The sequence below is a fragment of the Gambusia affinis genome, linkage group LG08 (assembly GCF_019740435.1).
Source record: "Gambusia affinis linkage group LG08, SWU_Gaff_1.0, whole genome shotgun sequence".
Lineage (NCBI taxonomy): Eukaryota > Metazoa > Chordata > Actinopteri > Cyprinodontiformes > Poeciliidae > Gambusia > Gambusia affinis.
Window position 1 is genome coordinate 22,931,294 of NC_057875.1, and position 25,107 is coordinate 22,956,400.

Here is a 25,107-nt window from a genome sequence, read left to right on the forward strand (position 1 = left end):
GTTAATAGGTCAAGTGCTGATGAACATAAAATGATTTTTATTTTTTTTAAACTGAAGCATGGAGAGAGAAAAAAAAGATAACTCCGCATCTTTCGTTGCAATGTCCTTTCACTTTATATTCAACACAATCATTTCTAATGTTACATCTCGATCCCAATGGATTATGAAAGAGCCGCCGCTCTTTATCTGCACATCTAAGTGCACACACACACACATACACACACACACGAACATGCATACAGCAGGCCGATGATAAAAGCGTGCTAGTGTTTGTGTTTACACCCGCCCGAGTGATCTCACTTTTCAAAAGATGCAAGAAAAGATGGACGCGCAGGTTACTCACTCCGCGTAGCCGGTGGCCCACGGCAGCCGCTTGGTCTCCTTCAGGATCAGGATCGGTCTCGCTATGTGATCCGCCGAGCACTCGACCTCGTCGGCAGACAGTCCCAGGAACTCCGGTCTGCTGTACGGAAATTTGAGCGGCAGCTCCGGGCCGCCGGGATGCTCTCCGTTAGATCCTCCGGCCATCACGCCTCCCATTAGGTTGGCCACGGCCGTCTTCACCCGCGTGAGCATGGCTGCTGCGGGCGGCGGAGCGATGCGGGTGGGCGACGGTGCCCGCACGGGGACGCGGTTTCTCTGCGTCAGGCAGCAGGTACAGAGCTGCTGCTGCTGCTGCTGCTGCTGTGGAGGCGGTGTTGGTAGAGACTCATTCAGTCGGTGTGGGTGAACACGGAAATAGGAGCCAAACACGCACAGGCAGACTGGGCTTCACGCTGGTGGTCATGTGACAAACCGGTCGCTGCTTGGGTGCGTGTGTGTGTACGTGTGTGCGTGTGTGTGTGTGTGCGCGCGCGCCTCCGTGAGCCGCTTACTGCTGGAGGTCAAAGGTGCTTAATCTGGTGGTGACGATCACCTCCAGGCTATGTAACTTGTGCAGAAATCTGGTAAATACTGCAGGCTGTTTCCCACTTTGACTGTACTGAACACAACAAGCCTGTTGGAGGTCATAGTTCTCTATTTTAAAGTTCTGCACTGCCCAGGGACTGTTTTATGACTTCCTTTGAGGGTTATTTGCGCAACCGCGACTGAGCTGTAGAGTTTCTTTAGGACATGCATTGCCATGCAATAATATCCACATATCTTGAATACTATATTCAGAGTTTTCACCTCACACGAGTCAGTGCTTTGGTTGTGTCTCTATTAATTTTACATGTCAGCATCAACTATCAAGCTTTTTAAGGATCTCTCCATTCCACCCATAGCTCTGGTTGCACGTTCAGTTCACTGTCCTGCTGGAAAGTCGACTTCCTCTTCCCCCTGCAAACCCTCCCACCCCGCCGAAGCCAAATACGCCGAGCCGTATTTGGCTTAATCAGTTTTCTCATGAATTCTGACCAGTTTCCTTGTCCCCGCTGGCAAAAAATGGTCCCCCCACATCATGACGCCTCCGCCGTGTTTCAAGACTGGAATGGCGCCTTCAGTCTTTCTTCCACACTTGCTGTTTGGGATTCAGGACAAGTTTTTTTTACTTCACCCTCATCTGACCAGAGCGCCTTCTTCGACATGTTGCCTGTGGTCCAAATGTGGAATACAGCGTTGGATGAACATATCTGTCCAGAACACATTAGATTTTTATCAGACAGCTTGTATTTAAAAAAAAACTCCAAAGTCCCAAAGCAATGATTGTGTTGCCCTTTGTTTTATAGTTTAATATTTCTTGTCACTCTTATATATGATATTGTGCCAAATATTCCAAGCCTTTATTTATTTATTTATTTATTGTCATTTTGATGATTATGGCTTACAGACAATAAAAATTCTGTGTCTCAGAAAATTAGAAAGTTGTGAAAAAGATTATTAATAAAAGTAAACTATCAACCTAACCCTCTGCAAATTGACGCGCTTCCATTGAGTGAATTTATTTTGGAGATTTCCTCGACAGTTAAGTGAATGATTGAATGAAAACTCAGCCGTTGAGAGCATAGAAATGAACACAGTTTTGAGAACGTTTACATATTATTCTTAAACTGACGTTGCGTGTTTATTTGAGCTGCAGTCGTATTTCTGAAGGACCTTGGGAAGCAATAACTCATAAAAGCACGAATCCTTTGTCGGAAAGAGAAAAAGACGCAACAAAACCAGAAGCAAAACTCAAGAGTTTCTCTTCCCGTGGTTTGTCAGCGTGCTGCGCTCTGAACGTCTTCCTCAAAACGAGCCGACAGATTCAACTTCTGGGGATCCAATGTGGCAGCAACGTTCATTTTGCCCCAGAACTACGGCGACACTTCAGTCAAATCAAATCACGTTGCCGCTGGCAACCCTACTGTTGCTTATCGGCGCCACGCTTTTTCAGTTCCACCTGGGTTTTTTGGAGAAGTATGCCTCGATTTGTTAGACAATGCACAGTCAGCAGACGAGCCGAACCGCACAGAGTTTTCTTTCTGTACGCGGAGTGGAAGAGAGCGGAAGTGCAAGACACTCTTTCAGATTTGGGTAAAAAAAAAAACAACAAAAAAACATTTTTTGTTATCATTAAAAACAACAACAACAATAAAAAAAAAAAAACCTTCCCCCTGCAGGCCTGGAAACATGATGATTCAAATCCAACTCAAAGTTTGGCTGCTTGAAAATATTCAGTGAAACTGTCATTTCTATCTCGATCAGATTAGCCTGTGCGGCTGTAACTCATGGCGCTGTGATGCGGACAGTAGTCGATGCCGGCATCAACAATCCAGTGATGTCACAGAGTGATTTGATTTGACCCGGATATAACTGGGGCTTTGCAAATGTGACACAAACTGCAAAAGTGTAGCTGTGAGCCGAGGATAAGAGATGAATTCACAGAGAGTGGCTGAGTTCTTGGGCTTTGACTGGAACATTCAGAGATTTAAAGACAAAAAAACCTTTTCACATTTTAGAAAGTGAAAATGACGTATACTGTTTGAATAAAATCATAGGCTGCTTTTGAGAATGAGGCGGGAAATCGTCCTTTCGACAGATTTTCCGGGGTTTGCATAGTAACCAGCTACATTTACTTTTTGTGAAATGAAGTACCTTTAGGAGAATTTTTACTACGCGGTACTTTCACTTTTACCTGAGAATTTGTACTATGAAGTAACGCTACTCTTACTTGAGTGAAATGTCTGAATACTGAAGCCACTGCATGTAACTTCACAGAATGAAGGACAAACTTGTTTTAACCAAAAATCCAACAGACACAAACACACACCTACAGTTTTCATAAGTTTTATATTGAAAAAAAAAAAACTGATTTGGATTATTATTTTTTTCTTTTTGTCTGATTTTGTTATTTTGTAATTATGTCACAAAATGAATTCATTTAATTTTGGTCCTTAAAAAACAAAGAAATCAGTTCCACATAACCACATAAAAATTGTAATTTTTTAAATATAAAATGATTTATCACTTGTGTGAAAAGTAACCTTCTTACACAAACATATTTTTGCTTGAGTAAAAATTAAAAAAAGTAAAAAAAAGTAAAAAGTAAAAAAAAGTAAAAAGTAAAAATATGTTGAAGCAGTGCTATTCTCACTTGGAGTCAAATCTTTTGGTTGCTCCACTCAGTCGACCTCTGCTCCGGAGCCACCAGAGCGGATGACGACGACGATGTCTAAAGATCTTTAGACGAGCTCCTCGTTTGTGTTCAATAACAACGATCATCTTCGCTCTTTAAAAGGCAGCACTATCATTAAATCTGAGAGCTCACTCATTAAACCCAGGCTTTCTGCTGACGGCGAGTGGTCTGATGATGGACTGCTGGCAGACTACAGCTGATCAATAATTTAAAGTTTGCCTGCACAGAGTTCCACTGACCCGATTACGCCCACAAGCTGACAGCGCACAGAGACGAGGTTGATAAAAACGTAGCAGGACTCCAAGCGTAACAAATTAAACTGAGGCAGATTGGTGGTTGCTTTTCAGCTTCCAGAGCCGAAGCTGGAAGCTGAAGCTTCATTACAGAAAGCTCTTCTGTAATGAAGAGCTTTCAGCAAAATCAGACCCTGGTTCCCTCAGTTCGGTCGAAACAACATCCAGACTAAATCTGTCTGATGGAGTTGAAGTGTCTGACCTGCGCTGTCTGGTCTGGTTGGCCTGATTTCACTTCATGCTCCATGATCAGCTCAGAAGCAGGGCCATCGTTATCACTGACCCCACCAAGAGTCGCGCAGCAACTCTGAGCTTTCCGGGGCGGAGGGAAACGGTGTAAGGTTTGATGCGACTCCGGCGACAACGTTCGTACTTCAAAACGTTCGAGACCTGAGAGGTCAGCAGAGATTGCCGTCTCCGCAAAATGAAACTTTCTGTTATGAAGGAATGTTGGCTTGTTGCATTCCAATCTACTTGGTCTCCATAGACATGGCGGTCTGTTGAGAACAGGGAAATCTGGGAACTTTTTTATCACACAAAGCGGGACAGGAAGGAAGAAAACTTGTCAAAATATCAGTGGTTCAGTTTTTTTCCTTTACAGAGAGACTTTAATGCCTCTTTTTGCTTTAATTCCAAATAAGCTGCTGCTGGCCACTCCTCCCCAACTCGTTTACACTCGCATGTGAAAATGGCTGCAAACAAATGCTCAATTATAACAACCGAACATCTTTGAAAAGCATAAGCGGAGCCTCCTGCACAGCCCACAAGAAAGCAGCAAGCGCTTTCTAGACGGTAAGTCAACAACAAAACACTTGTCTCTTTCAGCAGCCATTGTACAGAGGTAAAACTAGTTGACCGAACATGCTGGGGCTCCTCTTGGGTTTCTAGGTGACAGGCCGGGGTTGCTAGGTAACGGTGCAGATTTTGAAACAGGTCGTTTTCCAGACACCCAAAAAATCTGAACTTATTGCCAAAAATAGGTGGGTTTTTTTTTAATTCTTAAATTAAATGCTTGAGCTGTTTCTTAGAAACAGTTGAGACCCACATGGAAGTATAAAAATGTGCAATTTGTGAATTTTGCATAATTTGCATAACTTTCATATTTTCTAGAAAGTTTGACCAGATTCTTCTTATGGATTTCTTCTTGCTATATTTCAACTCGTCTAGGATTTGTTGGTGCAATTAAGTTGTATTTGAGGTTTTGCAGCGTTAATCAGTTGCTCCTGGCTGTAAACCACCTTGTTGCCGTGGTTACGCATCCTAACGAAAGTATAAACAAACATCCAGTTGCCTTTGTGTGACCTCCAAAAGGCAACTGGATTTCATTTCGGTGTTTTAGACATAAAGAACAGAACATTTTTCTGACAATAACTAAATAAAAGCAAAACTCCAGTGAACTGACATTCTTTGCAGGACACAAAGTGCAAAACTAATCGAATTTATCTCAAAGGAGAAAAACCAAAGTTTCCACTTTCACCAGTTCTGCGGTATTTTGCAGCTTCAGAAGCTTCACCTGATCTTTTAGAGACTTCACTTTTGGTAAAAATAGATCAATAGATAAAAGTAACATTTTAAGTCTTTGCTTGTTACTCAAAACGAAGCAGACAGAAATAACAAGATAAACCATAAATCACATCCAGCGGGATGTTCTGTGCCTCATAATGTTGCAGCGTTAGTCAGCGATGACTAGATCTAATTTAACTCCACTGGATTCAATCATTTTCTATCTTTGGTTCACTTCATGCACATCGCCTCCCTTCACCTCTGTCTTCTTCTTCTTCTTCTTCTTCTTCTTCACATGATTACAAGACTGATGACAGGGGTCAAGCTGGCTTAAAAAATAAATTTAAAAATCTGTTGTTTGTTTTTGGATGGACGCCTGTGTGTGGGTTTAATAAGCCAGGCCTGTCTAACCGATGACTGACTCACTCACACAGACACACTCACGGCTCCCACACACACTCACGGGGGAGGATAGACAACCCAAAGGTGGCGGAGCGGCGTGTGTATGCGGAGGTCTGCGTCTGTTCGGTAACTAATGTGTGAGACAGACAGTGAGGTGATTTAGTAGACTTAATGTCAGGGTGGATTAGGCCAGTTTGGTGTGTGTTTATGATGGAGATTATGATAACGACTCTCGCTGCAGCGTTTACTTTCAGGGTGTCATCAGGAGTGAAATCCAGTACCATCTGTTGCCACTAGAGGAGCTGCAGTCCACGTCTTCACACTTTGGGGCCACAAAGACAAACTGCTGCACCTCAAGTTACAGCGGAGAGAAATCTTTCGCCTCATTCTTATCACTTCTGCTAGAATCGCTTTTCACTGTGGCAGCATGTTTGTTACATCGGTGCTGATTTGTCTCCTTTTCTGTAGACTTTTTTCTGTTTGGGTTGGGGGGGAGAAGTTGCTTGTTTGGACAATTATTCCCTCTAGTCTTGGTTGCTGTGCAGCTGGAAGGATTTGTCTCTTTTCTTTTTCTTTTCAGTTGTTATGATGTGAAGCCGTGGCAACAAGGTATTGTTTTTTCAACTGGGAGCAGCTGCCTTGCATCTCAAAAGTTAAAAAGAAAAAAAAAGAAAAATCAAAAAATCCTAGAGAAGTTGAGAAGGAGGCTTCATGGTTCAGATCCCTCTGTGCAGCGTTTCTAATCTGAATTATTTTAATTATCTTTTGCTAACATACGACACAAATACTAAGATGTCACCAAAACGTTAATTTGTCCCAGAAAGTCGGTTTAAAAAGTTAAACTTCTACATTACGTGGTACGCTTTATACATCGAGACATATTTCAAGTTATTGCAGCTGCAGTAACTATTATTACATTTTGTTCTTTACACATTTGTGAATACTGTCACTATAATGACAATATTTAACATGATTCAGTTAATCTGTGAAAAAGATCGAGCTCTCTCCTCCCATGCAAGAGAATAATAGTTTTTGTGAAACCTGCATATTGGCCAATCAAGTGATCAAAAAAGTAGCTACTGGTACCATGACAAACTACTGGGTCTTTAACTGGAATCGTCAGAGGAAGAGTGAGATTTTCTAAAACACTTCTTGGCATTAAAAAGATCAAAGTAAACAAAAGTACTTAATTCCCACCATATGTTGATACGTCTCTGTATTTTTACTTTTACTTTCAAGCCCTAACAAAGTTTTCACGTCTGATCAGAGATCATAAGTTCACAGTTCAGAACCATCAGCTGCACCAAACCGGGATCAGAAAGTCAGTCAATAAAAATGGTAAAAAAACAGACAATTTACAAAAACTTATTTATTTTAATTTTTATTTTTTTTTGTGAGATTTGATCTATAATTGATCAAATTGGAGCTTCGATTGATCGAACATGTTAAATCAAACCTTGTAGTTTGGCCGTTTGACCAGCAGATGGCATTATCAATCTGAAAATCTCCTGGAGGACAATTCAGACTGAATCTGGGAAACCTCGCTTGAGTTCGTTTTTTTTTTTTTGGAGGGGGTTCTCCCCATCTGAGGGTTAAGATCAGGCACGTGCGGGGGGTGGGGGGGGTGGGGGGGGGGGGGGAATGAAAACTTTATACCTGTTGGGGAAAATATAGATTATATTTACTTTGCATTTCTCCTCATGATAGCAATGATATAGTAGGATCCAGTTAGATTATTGATTAATATGGGTTGTTGCTGTGTTGTTGTACTGAGTTTTTGTTCAATGTGCCCTTTTTTAAATTTGAGCCCCTGGCCCTCCAAAGGTCTCTGCACGGCCCTGGTTAAGGCGGTCAGACGCTCCACAGGGAGCCCCCGCCCTGGTCGTTTGTCTCTGTTGCTTCTTTCCTCGTTTTGTGGTAAACAACTGTTTTCCTTTGTTGAGCTGTGTGTGATCAGAGTCTGCTGGCAGGAGGGAAGCATGAAAGCACAGGGGGGGAAATGTTCAGGTTGTAAACATGTTTTTGCAGAGCGGAGGAGGATGCTCTGTGATGAAAGCACAATTCCTTTTTGGACAGATCTTTTGTTTTATTTTATTTTGTTTTGACTTGTCTTGTTATTTTTTTTGTTTTTTTGTCTGAGAAGATGTGATTAAATGTTCCAAATCAAATAAAAAAAAAAAAAAACAATTTAATCTGGGGGACTTTGGTCTCAGTTTGCACAACACAACACATGCAGACCAACACGCATTATATGACTAAATGCTTCACTTTCCTGCAAACAAAAAAAAGAAAAGAAAAGAAAAGCAGGTCAGAAAAGGAAGTGCCTTTATTCATATTCCCCGGACTTTCTATAATTTATTGTATTACAGCAGGAAGCTTTGCTGTATTTTATCTGGACTTTATGGCTAGAAGCCAAACAAGGAACATTTGGACTCACAAATCTTTCTAGACCAAAATAGTAAATGTTAACTTAGAGCTGTAATCAGGCTAATTGAAGTTAAAGGATGAAATTCAAACAGACAAAAAAAAAATAAAAATAAATAAATAATAATAATAAAAATGTGCCTTATGTTTGTTTTATTTTTGAACTAATGACTTCTGGAGTCAGCAGACCCCAGCTTTTAATTTGAAAATAAATAAATAAATAAATAAATAAATAAATAAATACAAAAAGCTCCAGTGAAGTTGGAATCCTAAAAGGAAAGGTCAGAAGGTGACCTCAAAATCCAACATGGCTGCCTTGCATAAAAATAAAGACATAGTCGTTTTCATGCATAGAGTGTAGAATATGTGTGTGTCATATTCTACACACACATCACGTCACGGCTAATCTTAGTTAGCCGTCTCACCGAACACATTGAGGAAGATGTTTTCCAGTTTTCCAGACCTGCCGACTGGTTCGGCGTCGTCTACATCCACACGGCTGGTGGAGCCACAATTTTCTCCGCCACACTTTTATTATGAGAATTTACTGATGAAGTGAATAACTCAAAGGATTTAAACAATAATTACTAATGTGCTAGTATTCTTTTAAGAATCTTACAAAAATGTTTTTTCTCAGTGCCAGTTATTGCCAACTTGAGGACAGACCTGGACCCAACTTAGACCTGGTGGCAAAACTTGGACTTTGCAAACATTTTACCCTGTTGATGAGTAAAGTTGATACTGTAAGAATCGGGGGCAGGGCTTCACAATACTGAATCAGGTGGTGCAGGCCACACTTTTCAGATATTTAATGCCATATATCCTTTTATTTCCACCAAAAAATTGTGGGCTACTTTGCCCACCAATTAAAACCCGACTGATTTTGGTTTTGATGCGAGGGGTGTGATTAACTTATGCAACTCATGGCAGCCACACGATTTCTCTTGCGTCGATGTGTTTTAAAAAAAAATTATTTTACTGACATGATACAAGAGCAACATGTCCCAATAACAAGTAAGAAGATTAATAACAGAAAAGGTGTTGCAAATTCTTTGAAGCGAGAAGGAATCATTTATTAGGATGTCACTCACGACCTCCTCTATCAACAGAGAATGTAAACATGTTTGGCACTTCTCAGAAGAAAAACCTTTTCTTGTCTTTAAAAAAATAATAAAAATCATTTTACGAAACCTCCAATAAGCTGCTTTGCTGAACCATTCCTGTCTTGTAAAACTGTTTACAGAGCAGTTTGTACCTGTTTGTTTGAGAGCAGCAAAATGTCCGGCTCTGACATTTCCTTAATCACCAACACAATCTAACTCAGCGCTGGCTGCTAGGCAACAACTCGCGCCATCAACACACCGCTCTGCGCTCCTCGCTCGGCCTCTTTTCAGTCCGTTTTCACGTCAACAACTTTTGACTGAACTTTCATTCGAAATCCTTTCAATCACGAGAGGCCCCCCAAAAACATGGCCGACACGTCGCCGACACCTGCGTTCCCGGTAACCACCCACCGACATAATGACGTCTGGAGGAAAAGGTCAGGGTGTCTGGCGGCCCCTCAGCCCACCTCCCTGCCTCTGCCTCTGACTGGAACCAGGTCTGTGCACCGTGAGGCTCTCATCTGTATGCTGACTTCAGGTGATGTCATGATGCGATCCGGCGGCGGATCAAAGCACACCTTTGATCAATTCGGCACCAGCGTGCAGCTCGCCTCTTCCACGGGAAACAAGTCTAAGAATCTGCGTGGAATTAAAACACACTCTGTTTTTTTTTTGTTGCTTTTTTCTGAATGAAGAACTGGAGTTAAAGGAATTTAAATAACTACACTGCAAGTGTTTTTGTCTAGTTTCAAGAAAAGATATCTTAGTACACTTGAAATAAGACAAAACGGACTCACAGGTAACTTTTCTTTTCAGCAGAACATTGGAACTCATAATTCTTTAATATTGATGATACTATAACATTATTTCATTTATAACATGGGAATAATGTCTTGTTATAAGTGAAAAATATCTGCCAGTAGATTTAGCACTTTTTCCCATCAATTTTACAGAATTGTTGACTTAAAACAACAATTCTGTGTTTTGCTGAAAAGTTAGTTTTGTTTTATTTGAAGTGAGCTAAGACATTCGGTGTAGAAACTAGATGGAAATACTTGGTAAGATTTTGTGTTTTTGCAGTGTAAAAAGCAACATTTTGTACAGACTGTGTTGTTTCTTTGCCTTCTTACTTGTCCATTATTATTAGGAGTAGAAGAATTTGCAGGGGAACATATTTAACCACAATCCTGCCCGCACTCATCTGTAGACATGTTTTCTAAATAAAGACAGATTTGACCAAATGATGCACATTCCTGAAGTGTTTTGTTTTTTTTACCCCTAAAACCAACAATCATCCGTTTCTCTTCACCACCTCCTGATAAGATTTGAGCTTCTTGTCAAGTGCAGGTCCTTCTGACCGGGTGGTTCGCTGTTTGCCATCCCCGCCTCTATCTGACAGACAGCATGAAATCTGAACCTGTTTGTCTCAAGTTCAGTCAGATTGAACTTGACTGAAGCTAAAATGGCTTTTGCTTATGATGAAAGCACAAATGTGCAGGCAGGAAGAGAGATGATTCCTGAGGGAGTTTTTCAGGTCTGACTCGGCGAAAGAGGCAGGATGATGAGTGACTGGGAGGACGACCAGGAAGTAATTGTTTTATTTTTTTTTAACCAGAGTTCAAACCTCTGTCTCTGTCTCAAATTTTTTGCCAACTCTAAAGGTTTTTCTCCCAATAGTACCCAGTGTTTTGCTCCGTTCACGCCCTCTGATCGGCTTTTCTGTGTTTTCAGTGTTCACTGTTAGCTTCTGACAGGTAGAGGTGATGCAAATATCGATAATGTCGGCACCAAGTCTGTATCAGTATCAATAATTAGGTGGTGAGATCGATACTTTAGATTCACATTCCCCCTTGAAATTGTATTTTATTTTTGCATTGTTGTTGCTCAATTCTACCTGAAATAGTTTTTTTTTTTTTGCTTTTCTCTCACATTACAATTTTTGGCATTTTTTTTGACCTTCTATTTTTATTTTTTTGTTTATTATGTCTATATGTTATTGCAGTATTTTGTAGGCCCCCATAAACCTAAATTATGTCCTAAGTTTGAACAAAATAACTCAAAGGAAAAACAAACAAATCAAAACACCTGAAAGGTTGAACATTTGATATTATATCAAACTAAAAAAGTATCAGTATCGGCATTGGTGATACCGATACCGATACTTACTTGGTATCATATCAATATAAAAATATGCAGCATAGCACACCTCTGACAGGTGTCGTCATGTTTGTTGTGTCCCATGCTTTATTTAATCCTAATTTGATAAACAAGACCACCTAACTTTTTTTTTTTAAATGACAAACTTCTGAGGTTTTCACTGAGAAAGATTTTTTAAAATATATTTACTGAAATCAAATTATACAACAATTGGTTGTGGCAAAAACTTATTGAGGGATATTAAGGTGGCTGTTTATACGTGTGTTAATTTTTAATATTTGTAATTTATTATAGGAGGTCTGGAGACATTACCATTCACTTCAAGCCCTGCCGGCTACACAGACCACGTTTGAACCTCACATCAAAAGACGGCCTCATGTTTTATTTCATCCCTTTTTCCGTCTTTCTTCGCTGCGGAGGTGATTGTGTTCTTTCTCCTATTAGCAAAGGGAAGCAGTGAAGCGTCCGCTATGGTTCCTGGTGAGAGTCGTGAACCAGATTACAGGTTTTAAGAATCCACCGCTCTGTCCTTTGATGACCTCAGCAACAAACTCCATGATGAGACCCCCTGCTGCTAGGAAACAATAACTTATAGACCCTGAGCTGAGAGAGGAAACACGCCGACAGCCAAAGCCAACACCGGACAAAAACACACACAGTTTCCAGGATGCAAATCAGCTTTGTCATAAAATATGGTTCAGTGCAGAAGTTTCAAGCTACTTAGCATTGGTTTGCACTTTGCGTCCAAGAACTTTGATATTTTTGTAATCTGGCTTCATCTTTGGAGATTGACTGCTGTTTTTATGGGAGTTTTTTTTGTTGTTGTCTTGTTTGTGTTTTGTGGCAATGTGTTTTTTAAAACTGAGGTGAGACGAAAAATGAGCTAGCTAAGAGCTGTAAGATAAGATTTTATTTATTTTATTTATTTGTTTGTCCCACACTGTAAAAAAAAATAAAATTACGGTACAATAGTGGCAGCTGTGGTTGCCAGAACTTTACCGTCTTTATATGGTAAAGTTCTGGCAACCAAAACTGCCAGTATTTTACTGTATTTGCTAAAATACGGTAAATGTCTGGCAACCGCAGCTGCCGCTATTTTATGGTATTTCACAATATACGGTAAAATACCATATTTCCTAAAATATGGTAAAATAACTGTTGGTATTTTACCATTTTTTTACTCTAAATTTACAGAGTTCTTTTTTTTTGCATAGCACACAACATAATAAAAAAAAATAAGTAAATAAATAAATTATACTAAAATACAATAATTAACAATTAGCAGTGACAGTCTTAAAGACACACACACCAACCTGCTTCTTCAATATATTGTTCTCACATATTGACGCTGGGTGCGTCAATATGTGACACGAGGGGTTTTACCTTATGCCTTACCGTAATTTTTTCCCTAAACCTAACCAATTTGCGGGGTTTTGAAGTTTCGGCAGTGTTTGCGAGGACCCTTCGCATGAATAATCCATGTAAAACATGCAGCCTTCCGAAATCGTCAAATTCGTCAACATCTCCACTGGCTCCCTGTAGCTCAAAGAATAGACTTTAAAATACTGTTGTTAGTTTATAAATCACTGAATGGTTTAGCACCACAATACATTAAAGATCTGCTGCTGTTGTATCAACCTTCCAGACCTCTCAGGTTCTGGTTCTGGTTCTGCTCTGCATCCCCAGAACCAGAACCAAATGAGGAGAAGCAGCATTCAGCATCTATGCACCAAAAATCTGGAACAAACTTCCAGAAAACTGTAAAACAGCTGAAACACTGACTTCCTTTAAATCTCAACTAAAAACCCACTTGTTTAGAGTTGTATTTGAAACGTAATAAATTGCAAACTTATTGACGGAATCTGACTATGTTGTGTTTTTGTTGTTGATTCTATGTTGCATTGTGTTTTTTGTGTTTGATTTGATGTAAAGCACTTTGAAATGCCTTGATGCTGAAATGTGCTATACAAATAAAGTTTGATTGATTGATTGATTTTACGGTGAAGGAACCTGCCCAAGTCGTCACATATTGACGCGAAGAGGCTACCCTTCGCGTCAATATGTGACGCATGGTCAGACGGCGTCCCAACTCGTCAATATATGACGAGTCGGGTGTGAGAATGTGTTGCACACACATATAAACCCTCATATCTTCCTAAAGATATCTCCAACATTTAGATACAACAGTAACAAATATTCAACATTTGCAATGTTGACTTTGTACACAACACTGAATGGAGTTGAGCTGTTTATACTTTAATGCAAAACAGGATGATAGACTGAATTAAAGCCTCTTTAATGCCAAAATGATCCCATGGTTAGTGTTAACTGGTTTCACTTGAGACGTTATCCACTGGAAATGTTTAGAAAAATTTGTGCAACTAGTAAAAAAAGAGTAACCTGTGTTACAAAATATCGCTGAGAGCAAAAGAGTCTTTGAAGGAAACTGTAAAGAAATTACCATGAGGATCCTGAACTTTAAAGAAAAGCTAAATCTAATGTTTTATGATATGTTTTATGGTCTTGCTAAAAATTGCATCAGCCGCTTCTGACGGTCGGTTTTCATCTACAAACCATCTAAAAAAAACAAACAACTTATTTATCAATGCTGTTATTCAGTCGTCCTTCTGACCGGCTGCTTTTATATGTAATGTGTGAGGTTTCAAAACAATGAAAGATCTTCTTACAGATTTTCCATGACAGTATTTTTAGATTGGCTTGTTGGAAGCAAACTATTGTGACGACATATGTGTTATTTTCAAAGGCAACAGAGGGAGAACAGCGGAGCAGGAAGCTGGGTGTAGTGATGATGCTCAGAGAGCCGCATGTCGTCTCCTGTGCCGCCGACCAACCGCGGCTGAATAAAGATGCCTCGCGCTTTGTGGCTTTGTTTTTAACCAACTTTGAAAACGCTTACCTGCCTTAGCGGATGCTTCCTTTGGTTCCTCTCCTGCTTGCTTCAGTTTCAGTTCCATAAAAAAATGTGCCAGGTGGACGGAAAGCCAGCTGATTGTTTGGATGGAAACCGAAAAAGCAAATTTGCTTCCTGTGAGGAAAAACACAGTGGAAGTTTGTTTACTCATTAAAGAAAGGAAGTGTGGATCTTCGTGGCGCCTGTCTTAAATGACACAAACGATAACGGAAGACACTGGAAAGTAGGGCTTTTGTAAACAAATATTTTAATAATCGAGTAATCTATAGATTATTCTTACGGTTAATTGGGTAATCGGATAAAAAAAAAGATAAAATAAAACATTGGTAAATGTAACATAACAGCAGTATTACTATCGCATATCAACATCAGTAAATTTTTTCACATTTGAGCTTCCCTAACAATAACTTTTCTGTAGTTTAGAAAATTAATTATTATTTAGAAATAATCCTTGCTAATAATTAGAAACGCACCTTCTCCATAATAAAACGTTTGACTGCAACTTATATTGTACTTACTTATGAAGTAAATGACCGTTCTTCTTCTTTTCCAGTAAAAAGTGTTTACTGTTATCAATTAAAAGTTACATAATAAAATGACAAGTTTGGTTTGTATGAACGGTAGAGTCATCCAGGACTCTGCAACCATTTTTACAGTGAAATTATAAAAATAAAAAGCAATATCAGACAACCAACTGTGTGTTTTTAGACAAACTTTACAGGAGTTAAAGTGAATGCAGATTATAAAACACTAAAAAATCTCCTCAAGATTTTTTTCTTTCACTTTACCATCGTTTGTTATGTTGTGTTGGCATATAATAACTCCAACAAAACACAGCAACATTTGTGTAACGTGACAAAATGTGACAAAGTACCGTTCAGATCGCTCGACTTTCTGATTCAACCTCTCACCATGCAGAACCCGGCTGCCACACACCTGGTACCTGCCGATGCACAAACCGCCGCAGGGATGATGCGGATCGAGGCCCTTTGTTTGTCGGATCCGATTCGTCTCGGCAGATTCGCCTCTCCTGATTTACGAGAGCGCGCAGAAGGATCAGGAGACTTTTGGGTGAAAGTGATTTTCTTATCCTTTGGATAGCCAAGTTGAAATGGAAAAGTGATGCAACAGTAGGATTACCTCTTGCCTGAAAGACACTAGTAGTTTTATTTTATTAATGTCTCGCAGAAAGCAAAAATACAGAGTTGGCATTGTGAATGGAAAAAAAAAACAGGGTGTGTAGATTTAAAACAGGAACTTTACTGGTAATCTTACTGGTTTTATGAGTTTTAAGATAAGGTACATATATTTTCCACCTTGCAGCTACTCAAATACTTGCCCAGATCATCCAGACATGACGCCAGCTTCAAATTGTTCTTCTCTTGGCGATGCTATGGGCTGGATATTTGAGAGACGTCCGTCACACTTTACAGCTATTCTCTGTTTCTGCGCTGCTGTGAATGGAGCAGATCACTGTTTGACCTCGTCTGACGTTTGTTTTATTCTCCGTTTTATTGGAGTCTATCATTGTACATGGAGGGTTTTCGCTTAACGTGTTGCATTTGAGGGACTTGCGGATTTTCCTGTATGATGAAAGTCTGTATTTTACAGGGTCGCAAGGCGAGAACCACAAATGAGGTCTTGAGGTATTCTGAGGAAAGAAGGGAGGAGAGAGTCAATGTGAACAAATTGTTTTGAAACCAAGTGTCAGCGTAACGTGTGGGTGGTGAAGCATTTTTTCCTGTCTGAAAAATGCTTCTTGAATCAGATAAGGATGCTATGAAGCTAATGCAATTATCTGGATTAAGTCATATTTTTGATTCATTATGAATATTTTTTTTTAGAGAGGTGAAGGACATTTTCACAAGCAAGAATTTTACCAGCTGAAATATTTGACTGTCTCACAAAGCGTCCAATTTGGATTAGAAATAATGAAATTCACTTCACCGTTGTCTTGCAAAGTCCTCAGGGATGGAGTTCGTAGAAATTTATCAAGACACTGAAAGCAAGCCAAGATTTTTGTTTAATTTTATTCACTTTATTACGGATCAAGTAAGCTACATCTCAGCACGTCAATGAATAAAAGTATTGGAGATCACCAGGTAAGGAGTTCTTTACATATTTGTGATGACATGCTTTGGTCAATATTTCTTTGAGAGGATTTTAGATGTTGAAATCATTCCATTTAAAAAAAATCAAACACTGTTAGCCTTCAGAAAGGCATCCTAGCCGGTGATTTGTGGTGCAAAATAGCAGACTCCTCCCTGAAACTTTCAGTAGGAGTGGATAAACTTTAGGGTGGCACGCCATCAAATGTCTAAAACAACATATGTAGAGAAAGAAGAAAAACTAAGAGGAAGAAAACTGATGGAGAGATAATCTTTCAAGACTTTTTTTTACATTTAAACATTAACAAGAAGGTTTATTTTACCTTAACCCAGTATGAATTTTAGTTTGGTTACTATTTTTGGATTTCTGTCTTTTCAAACTACATTAATATAAAATCTAGGAAGTAAAACCTTGTTATCTTTTGTCTCCTTTACCCGGCTTTGATTAGGCTAATTTCTTGGCGGAAAGTTGATTAGCATCTCCTCATTTGTTCAACTTCACAGGCAGGAAAAGACGTTAGCTTGATGCTAGCATGTTAGCTTTATGCTAGCATGTTAGCCTGCGAGAACTGTGAGAAACTACAACTTGTGGCGTGAACTGTTTAGTTTTACAAGTACAAGATGAATATTTGCAAGAGAGTATTAAAAGGTCCATCATTTTATACATACTTAATCATTTATTTATTGGTCATATAACCTTCCACTGATATGTGGTGCTTCGGTAAGTCAAATCAAACAAATGCATCCGAAAGCAAGAATGTTTTTAATGTTGGCAGCCAAACATCTGGACTTTAATGTGCTAAAGCGACTGATTGCTTTCCTAACACCGTTATTGAGGCGTTCATGTTGTTCAAAACCTATCCTCGTCGAGTATTTGGAGGGTTTTGTTGTCACCGTTTTCTGGAAAGAGGTCTGTTTTATCTGGACTTCCTACTCTCACTATTTTCAATGGAAAGGTTGCGTAACACCAGATACTGGCACAAAGCAGGCGCTCCGATTGGCTTGAGATATAAGTTTAGAAATTGTTATTTCAAAACAACAGACAGATTTCTGTGGCTGTGCAGCAGCTGCATAAAACAAACAGTGAAACCTCCAGTGTTTTGACAATGAAAACACGCAACAAAGTGATTATTCATTCCATTGATGTGTATTTCAGCATAAATCTCTTCTTTTAAGATGTGAGCACAAAGCCATTACAGACAGATTTACATATATTACTTCTATTTACAGATATTCAAGTGCCTTTTATTTACAAATATACATTAGGCTACACACACACACACACACATACACAAAGTAATACATATACAACTTTGATTAATTACACAATCGTTGGACTCCGTGGTTGTGGTCTGACGGCCTTTAAAATGCCATAAATCATATTAAAGTGCAGGAAATTCTTTTTGTCTTGTGCGCAAACAAAGCCAAAAACACAGAGCCCCCAACAGCGCAGGATGTCAGGAAAAGAAAAAAAAAAAAAACAACTCGGGAAGTGAGCTGACGTGTTTTGTGAGGAATGCGTGAGCTCCTCCTTGACATTCTGTGAAAGTCATGGGAACGGTGCGCAAAGGGTGGGTCGCCACCCGAGAGCGGTCAGGATCACCTCCAGTCCGTGTCCCTGCCGGCTCCACGTGTTTCTGCGTCAGAACTGAGAGCCAGCAGTTGAGAGAGGAGAACCTGCCGCAACATGAAACACTCCTTAGGCCATATATACAAGAAATAATGTTCAAATCTTTTTCGTTTTTTTCCTGTTCGTGCTTCTATGTTCGGTCAAAGGATTGGTTTCATTCACATTTTTACATAAACCGCTGAAATGTGGTTGTGAGGGAAAAAAGAGAGAGAGAGAGAGAAAAAACCAAAAACAAAATGGAAATTCAAACACAAAGGATGTGGTGGCTGCCTCGGTTACTTAGAGACCAGAGGGCTGTTTTTACCCATGAACACCTTCAGGCCTCTGTGACTATTTTATCTCTGTGAACACTCAGAAAGGGAAGAGAGCCGGGCAGTTCTGCTGGGAGACCCAGACACCAGCGACAGCATGGAGAGAAAGCTGAATGTTTAGGCGGGAGGGGAGACTAAGAATAGGGCAGCATATTACTGTAAAAATTATCTAAGTCTGGACACAAGCATAAAACAATTGTATGCTCAGCCCCTTAGGTTGTATGTTTTTAATATTTCCAATTAGCCACTTGAATGTCAGAATGTAATTTTACAAGATGGCTGCCATCTGAGCCTTTTAAATCAACTGTTACCCATTTTCATGACTTCAATGAACTTAATGTCACATCATGTGTTTTGGACTTTGGTCATACAGCCTTAAAGTAACAATATGTGGCAAATTCAGAAACTGGGGCCTTTTCTGTTTGTGAATGTCAAACCAGCCGTCAACTGGAAGGAGATTAAGATGTGTGACACAGACTGAGAGGCAGTCGTCTTTAAGGTTAGCATTAGCTTGTGCTTATTTGTTTATGGGTTTGGAGTTCAGCATAAACTTCTGCAATTTTTCATGTTTGGATTCGTACAAGCTTCCACAAATTGTTTTTCAAATGCTTAGTGGTTTGGTATTAGCTTCCACTCATTTGTTATGTATAGCAGTTTGGCATTAGCTTCTGCTGATGTTTTTGTCTTTGGTTCAGCGCTAGCTTCCAGAAATTTTGTTTATGTGTTTAGCAGTTTAGCATTAGCTTCTACTAATTTTTTTCAAGTTTGGTTTAGCGCTAGCTTCCAGAAATGTTTTTTTTTTTTTTTTTTTTTTTTACATTTAGCAGTTCATCATTAGCTCCTGCTAATGTTTTCATGTGTTTGGTTTAGCGCTAACATCTGCAATTATTTTCTTTTTTCATGTGTTCAGCAGTTTAGCGCTGTAGCGGAGTATTCAACTGTGATAAATCTTGGTAGTTTTAGTGCAAAACGAAATTTTCTTTCAGTGCCACGTCGACCATGTTGAATTTTTCAGTGGCTAACATTTTCTCTTTTTTCAACATATCATGCTCTCTTGGAAATATCTGTGCCCCAACTGGATTCTCCCGCCAGCATGCGAAAGATTTAGCTGAAATATTCAATTATCTGCTGCACCAGAATGTTCACAGGCGGGTTGAAGTGGTGACGCAAAAACTACATCCCCTCCTTTCACAATGTATGTCTGATGTAGACATATTACAACGTATATAAACAATTTTTAGTATGCACATGGGACTGAGCAGAAAGCTAATATTTATATTTTTATTTACAGTGTTTAGCTCCTTTTCACCATGCAAAATGCTTTCTTCTCCCTTAGGATTTCTAAGTCTGTGGGACTTTTCGTCCTGATCACGCATGCCCACAGATGAGCTCACTCTGCATGTGTTTCTTGGTGCCGCCGGCTGTTTCACTCCGTCTGAGCCGTCGTTTTCGGGGAGTTGTCCAGCTCCCTCCAGTTGCCGGTGCTGCCTGTGGGGCTCCGGTTGGTGATCCTGGTCAGCAGCGTCGTCCTGCGGACGCTGCTGTCCGAGTCCTCCTTGTAGTCGCCGCTCAGCTTGCAGCAGCAGGAGAAGCAGTGCACGAAATCCTGCAGGAGGTGGCCGCTGAAGATCATGTATATCCACGGGTTGCAGCAGCTGTTGAGACTGGCGAGGAGCGCAGACAGAGTCACCGCTGTGTTCTCAGAATCTGCAGAACAGACGGCGAGGGAGGGAAGGAGTGATTAACCCATGAAACATCTGGGATGTACAAAAGTGTCCCTGTAAGTGAAGCTCATCTGGTGCCACATGGTGGGGGCTGTAGTAAAAACAACAGGCTTTAATAAGCTGCAACATGCACTGATATACATTAAATTTTATTTTTCACTCTGTCTAGAATTGCTCCTAACCCTCTAAATGGTAGTGATACAGTTAAATTTACAGTTGTTTTTGTTAGGATAAAGGCCTTTTTTAAAAATAAAAATATTAACACTACCCTTTATGATACCTAGGGAATCAAGTCCAACATGAATAGAAATATCCTTTATTGACTCAATGGGGAAATTCAGGTGTACCAACTATTTATTCACACAAGGATGGAAAACAAAATAAAAAACAAGAATAAGAGACTGCAAAGTAAGAGCAAAATTACAAATGTTTACTCTTATTAAAAGAAACGTTCTTCTGAGTGGAGAAATTTACCACATCAGCTGATTTTTGGTGTAAATGTAGTTGAAATTCATTAACTCAGACTATCAGGTTATACTTCCTAGTGTACATTAGTCCCTTTATTGTCAGGCCTTAATTTGAAGTTACATCACAAAAACATACCTGAATAAAACTACTTAAATTTTGTTGTTTTTTTCAGAGCTAGATGATCATTAACCACCCTGCCCCCAATCTGGCCTCTCAGACAAAAGCCCCCCTATGGGGCCATGATTTCACAACGACTTTCCATTGCAGTGTCTTCTAAACAATAAACGGATGTTTGCGAACGCTGCATTTTAAATAGTTTCTGAGGCAGACTTATGAGCCCACGTGGCTCTGAGGTGTTTAAATTTATTGGGTTTTGGTGAAAAGTTACCAGTTCATAAGTAATTTCTTCAATACATAAAAGCAATAAAAGCAAAGGCAAGTTTCCCAACTTTTACACGGACAGTGACGAAAATCTTTGAATTTGATGCATAAAATGCACTTATGCTGGTTGGGCACCAAACTGGCTGCAGCCCAGAGCCCCACCAAGTCTTAGATCCGGCCCTGTAAACCTAATCCCATAGATTTAAAACTTAAAAAATTATTTTAACAACAATTACTCTAATCTAACATTTACTTGTGAAATAATAACGATCATTATCATTATTATGTGTTAAAACTCATTTGATCATTTCAATAAACAAATAACTGAACCATAAAGTTATTGTTCAAAATTGGATTTTATTATGCATGATAGTCATATAATTGTGATTTGGTATTTATCAAACTATTTCATATTTCCCATGTTCGTATATATCATGAAATAAAAAGAATCACCACTGTGATTAAAATGCTACAGCAGCTTCACTCCAGCTTGTCCCCGCCCACTCATTTTGATTGGTAAAATAAATGACAATCTGCAACCAGCTTATCATGAAATTATATATATTTTTTAAATATTACATTAATTGAATACACTATGCCTTTAAGATACTGATTTTAATTAATTATTTTCACGTTGAATCATTAAATTGTGTTTTATGAACAACTTTACGATTGGACTAATTAGTTATATGAGAATCTATTAATTATAATTATTAAATTATTGTAAAAATATATATATACTTATTTCACTAAATTGTGGGCCTGAATGGTATTGTTAAAAGATTTGTCACACTCACATTTACTGAACGTGAAGTGGCTCATTCTCAATCATCGGAGTGTCGCATCTTCAATAATTTTTATTTGTATTTTTTTGCGCTGTTTTCCTGAGTAATTCCGTGCGTAAAAAGCTGCGCGCAAACGGCCTTTCCGAGCGCAGTTTGGAACAGATTCACCGCCGAGGAATTCCTCCCGCCGAGTTTCGACTCACCGTCCCACTGGAAGTTTCGGTCCCACACCGACCACATCTGCACCGTGAAAAACGGCGCCCAGCAGACGATGTACGCCAGGACGATCACAAAAGTCATCTTGACCGTCCTGAGCTTCGCCCTGGAGATCATCATGATGCTGCTGACCGACGACTTCCCGATCAAGCCGCTCTTGCCCGCCGCCCCGGCCGCCGTCTTCTTCTTCTTCTTGTACTTGATGTTCCTCCAGATGGTGCGGCAGATGAAGCCGTAGCACAGGATGAGGATGACCACCGGCACCAGGAAGATGCCCACGGTCATCCAGGTGACGTACGCCTTGGAGCCCCACGGCTCCACGAAGTGCGCCCAGCAGTCGTACACCTCGGAGCCGTTCTTGATCTCGCTGAGGGAGAAGATGAAGTACTGCGGGACGCTCAGCACCAGGCTGCATATCCACGTGGAGACGATCATCACGTAGGAGCGCTTGGTGGGCTGCTGGAGGGTCTTCAGCGGGTGGCAGATGGCGATGTAACGGTCCAGGGTCATCATCACCATCATGTAGGTGGAGGCGAACATGCCCGTCACCTGGAGGTGCTTCACCACGCGGCAGAGGAAGTCCGAGCCGTAGAAGCGGAAGGTGATCTCCCAGCAGAGCTGCGGCAGCACCTGGAAGAAGGCGACCACCAGGTCGGCCAGGCTCAGGTGCTTGATGAACAGATGCATGCGGGACGTCTTCTTCTTGGTGTGGTACATGGCCAGCAGCACGCTCAAGTTCCCGATCACGGCGACGACGAAGGTGATGCTCAGGACCATGATCTCGATCTTTGCCACATCCTCGTTGCGCGCGAACGGGTCGGATCCGTTCGCGTGGAGGGTGCCGTTCGGAGGGGTTCCCATCGTCGGGTCTACGGCGGGGCTGGAAGCCGGCAGGGACTGGTTGCCTCCGCTCAGGAGAGGCGCGTCGGATGGAGTGCGCATGGTGGCACTGCCCCTCCGTGCGCCCTCTGCAAAACCCTTTGCCAGAGGGGCCGCGCGGCGTCTCTCTGGTCCGTATATGGAGCTACCTGTTGCTCACACGGGGCAGAGGGGGCGGAACGCGGCGCTGTGTGGCTGCTGGCCGCCGCAGAGGCTTTTTAAAGTCGAGTCAGATTTCAGTGCGTAAAATAAAACAACAACAACAACAACAACAAAAAAAAAGAAAAAAGTATGCACTTCAAAACCCCCGCCTCCCCACAAAAAAACAAACAAAACAAAAACAAAAAAACCCCACATCCTTTCTACTTGAGAGAAGTCAGGCCTCCATTGGTGATTACATAAGCTACAATAATTTGGATTGAAATGAGATTCATCACTGGCGATTAAAATAGATGAATTTGGAATGGCTTCATTTGCATCAGCCGGTTTTACGCAATTTGCGCAGCAGCTAATTCTAATCACTACCACACGTCTGGAGAACGGCTGCGAAACTACTGATTCCAGTCAAATATCAGTATTATTCTAAAAGCTTCAACCACACACGAAAGCACATTATGTAAATATTAAAAATAAATAAATAAATAACCTGTTCCCCAGGATTCACTAACTGAAGGTTTTTGACTCGTGAACTTTTTCCACATTTTCTCACGTTACAACTGTGTGTTTTATTGATTTATTTGTTTTTGTGTGTGCTAGGCCAAGACATAACCAGGAAGTAAAACGATAGTGACGTCACGCTGTGGGCACCACAGCATGCTGCTGCCTCCTCTGTGCCTCATTGAGTTGACATGCTCTGCTACTATTCAGGCTCCTCCCATCTGGACGGTGATTATTTGTGATCCTCAAATGTAAAAACCAAGAGGTATCAAAGCAGGTTTCTTTCCTTTTGTCATAAGTTTGGTTTAGTGGTATTGAGCCTGTTTACCCGGAGCGAGCAGAAACAGCACTTTTATCTGAAACGTGAAGCGGAACAGAGCCCTCGGTCTGCCAGCAGTTCGTTTTAACGAAATGAGCTGAATTGTTTCCTTGTTTGTAAATCGCTGCAGCACATTTAGTTCCCCCCTAATGAGGCTCAGCTTTGAATTCGAACATGTAACATCGAAATGTGGCAGATGTTACATGTACTCCAGGAGAAGAAAGAAAAAACCAAGCTACTTGATGTGTGTAATTTCATAAGTTAATAAAGCACTTTTTTTTTTATGTTTGGATGTGAAAAATGTGATGAAAGAGATGCAAACCAGTTATAAATTTTAATAATTTTTGATCAGAACTACTGGGAAAATGACAAAGTGTGACTGTAGTGTGTAGTAGTCCAAGATGAAATGGCAGAAATAGAAAAAAAATGCACCAATACGCCTCCTGTTGTTCACTGTAAAAACTATTTGATTAATTTTGGTAGCTCAAATGTGAACCGTTGATTTGACACGAGAGTTGGGTTATAGCTTTGGCCCAGCTTTCTCACTTCGGCTTTCAGCTGGAAAATTGGGTTAAAGTGACTTTTGTGTGACGTACGAGTGACCAGAAAGAAATTGAAAAAATAATTCATAAACTGGATCACATGGGGGAAGAAAGAAACATCCTAATATTTTAGTTAAAATAGATTTTTCCTTTTAGTTCATTTCTGTTCACAAGACACATAAAGGCCAAATCTTAACTAAAATTATTCTCTTCAAATACATCCAAGTCTAAAGAAAACTCTTAACGTTTTCCAGTTTTTATAGAAATCCACTAAAAACAACAAATGGACTAGTTCAAAAACATATACCAGGATGCAATGGGACTGTAGTGTTTAATAAAACATTCAATGATATTCTAGGTTGTTGGCTGCACAACTCTGTAAAAATTAATTTCTTTAAGTAATAGTTTCTTACATTTAATTTTGTGCAATTATTATTTATTTATTATTTGTTCTGTTTTTTTGAGCAAAGTTACCACCTCCCACCCACAATACGTTATCAAAAATCCACACATAAAACTTAGCCATGATAAGAGGGAGAGATTATGTCCTCTAAAAGCTAAAAGACAAACTTCACTGGAAAAACAAAAACACACGGTGACTTGAAGTGACGGCGGAAGCAACAAAAATGATGAGAATTCATTGGAAGCGACGCCTCCGTCCCGCTTTACTCCCGG

The 25,107-nt window shown here is 40.2% G+C and overlaps 2 protein-coding genes across 3 annotated transcripts in view; both read right to left on the reverse strand.

Moving 5' to 3' along the window:
• Positions 1 to 1,320, reverse strand: part of ppm1h (protein phosphatase, Mg2+/Mn2+ dependent, 1H) — a 28,064-nt gene extending 26,744 nt beyond the window's left edge. Inside the window, exon 1 of the mRNA XM_044123962.1 lies at positions 344 to 1,320. Within this exon, the coding sequence (XP_043979897.1) occupies positions 344 to 576 (233 nt within the window). The 5' untranslated portion in view covers positions 577 to 1,320. The remainder of the gene's footprint in view (positions 1 to 343) is intronic.
• Positions 1,321 to 3,218: 1,898 nt separating this feature from the next.
• On the reverse strand, positions 3,219 to 24,704 carry avpr1aa (arginine vasopressin receptor 1Aa). Of its 2 annotated transcripts, XR_006371277.1 has the most exons (3): positions 22,023 to 24,704; positions 17,792 to 20,168; positions 3,219 to 3,232 (listed from the first exon to the last, which is right to left on the reverse strand). XR_006371277.1 is itself a non-coding variant. In XM_044123963.1 (2 exons), the coding sequence occupies exons 1-2, from the start codon at positions 22,975 to 22,977 to the stop codon at positions 19,888 to 19,890; spliced, it is 1,236 nt and encodes a 411-aa protein (XP_043979898.1). In that variant the 5' UTR covers positions 22,978 to 24,704; the 3' UTR covers positions 17,421 to 19,887. The 2 variants fall into 2 exon arrangements, 1 of the variants encoding a protein (XP_043979898.1); XM_044123963.1 differs by lacking the exon at positions 3,219 to 3,232 and having other exon boundaries at positions 17,421 to 20,168.
• Between the last annotated feature and the right edge of the window lie 403 nt (positions 24,705 to 25,107).